Here is a 1,685-nt window from a genome sequence, read left to right on the forward strand (position 1 = left end):
GTTTTCTAAAAATTTGCATTAATTCTCTCTGGAACACTTTTATCTGATCTCCGAATGGCTCTCACCCGCAGCTCAATGCTTCTAATAGATTGGAGGAACAGGCTCAAGGGCTGAATTGCCTACGTCTGTTCCTATGTTCTCCAATCGTGTCATTTTAATGGAAAATGTGCATTTTTATTATAGGCGCCACAATTCACCCTCAGGCTAGCTAATGTCATTGATCTTTCAAATTATGGACAATTTCATTTACTGACAACAATACTGGCTTAAGTGGTCAGGAAAACAGTATACAGTACAGCACAGAAAAAAAGTATTTTTTTTACACCAATTACGAATATTCACAACAGAGTCCCGATCGCTTGAATAACGCTGAAAGCAAGGCACAACTTCTTACTTAAGATATCTGTTCTGGCGAGTTGTAATAAGCTTTAACTCGGATTTATTGATTGACCTTTTTAATAAATAAAAATGTGGAACTATACTATAATATAAACATTCATATGCTACATGCAAAATCATATAATTTAAGGTAATAATTTATATCCACACAGAGAGAAGACCAAAAAAAAAAATCACGACCGCCCTAGTTTCCTGGATAACGCACACAAACACGAGGTGTCTATCCTTATCCATCTCCATCCCAGATATTTCTTATTTTCTGTCGACAATGCCCTGACATAGGTCTGGCTGGTTTTACACTGGGAATTCCAATGTTTATCATCGATGCCTCTGCAGCCATTCTTAACCGGCTTGGCCTCCCTGCATCGAGTTTCATAGAAATATTGTTTGATGGCGGTGGTGCCAGTTTTGATTTCTCCCAGCACAGTTACCTGCCGCCCTCTGATATCAGTGGCTGCGGTTTTGTCCGTGACCCATCGGCTTTCACTGTCGCACACAGAATATTCCCCGCGGTGTCCCTTGTGATCCGCATACCTTTTCCTCCTCGCTGTTCTATTCCCCATTCTGGAATCCCCGATGAAATCGTCGATTAAGTACAAAGGGGGTGGTTCTAAAGGCGGCCGTTCACTCAGCAACACTCGAGGCGAATGATAGCGCTTTTTCTGCCTCAACAATTCGGCGTTAACTGAGATGATCGGCTGGAAATCGGACATTGTATTTCCCATCGACTCTGTGTTCTTCAAAGCGTCGCTTTTGTATCTGGTGTCCTGGTATTTTTCCTTGACCCCTTCGGTTTGTTTGGAGAGCTTGGCTTTCAGAATGTCGGCCTGGATTATTTTAATGATGAGAGAATTCACCGAGTTTTCCGACAAACTTTTTCTGTCCGTGGGTGGAGTAGCTTGAATGCCACCGAGGTAAGTGAGAAGCATGCCGTAAAACAAGATAGACATTACTTCGTTCACCTGTAAAAGCTGAGGAAAAGTACACAATCAGTCCACAGTCCTTTTAAGACACATTTGCACAACAACAGCAACACAGTACACACTTCATATTGATCATTCTTGCGTTTGATGGAGCGCCTGATTACATTGTCAAGACAACTCAAAACGCTTCACAAGTTTTTATTGCGGAGTGTAGTGACTGTGCGTTAGTAGGCGAATACAGCAGCCAGTTTGCACACAGCAATGCCCTATAAACAATAACAACAACAACTTGGATCTGTGTAGCTCGCCTCACACTGGGTAGCGTCTCAGAGCACTTGACAGTGGCGAAACACGATACCGAGC

General features: G+C 42.6%; 1 protein-coding gene across 1 annotated transcript; it reads right to left on the reverse strand.

The window, feature by feature from the left end:
• Positions 1-515: 515 nt before the first annotated feature.
• ntf3 (neurotrophin 3) lies at positions 516-1,382 on the reverse strand. The gene has a single exon (XM_007904160.2). The coding sequence runs from the start codon at positions 1,347-1,349 to the stop codon at positions 573-575; it is 777 nt and encodes a 258-aa protein (XP_007902351.1). The 5' UTR covers positions 1,350-1,382; the 3' UTR covers positions 516-572.
• Positions 1,383-1,685: the final 303 nt, after the last annotated feature.

This window comes from Callorhinchus milii, unplaced genomic scaffold, assembly GCF_018977255.1.
Source record: "Callorhinchus milii isolate IMCB2004 unplaced genomic scaffold, IMCB_Cmil_1.0 Scaffold5, whole genome shotgun sequence".
NCBI classification, from domain to species: Eukaryota; Metazoa; Chordata; class Chondrichthyes; order Chimaeriformes; family Callorhinchidae; genus Callorhinchus; species Callorhinchus milii.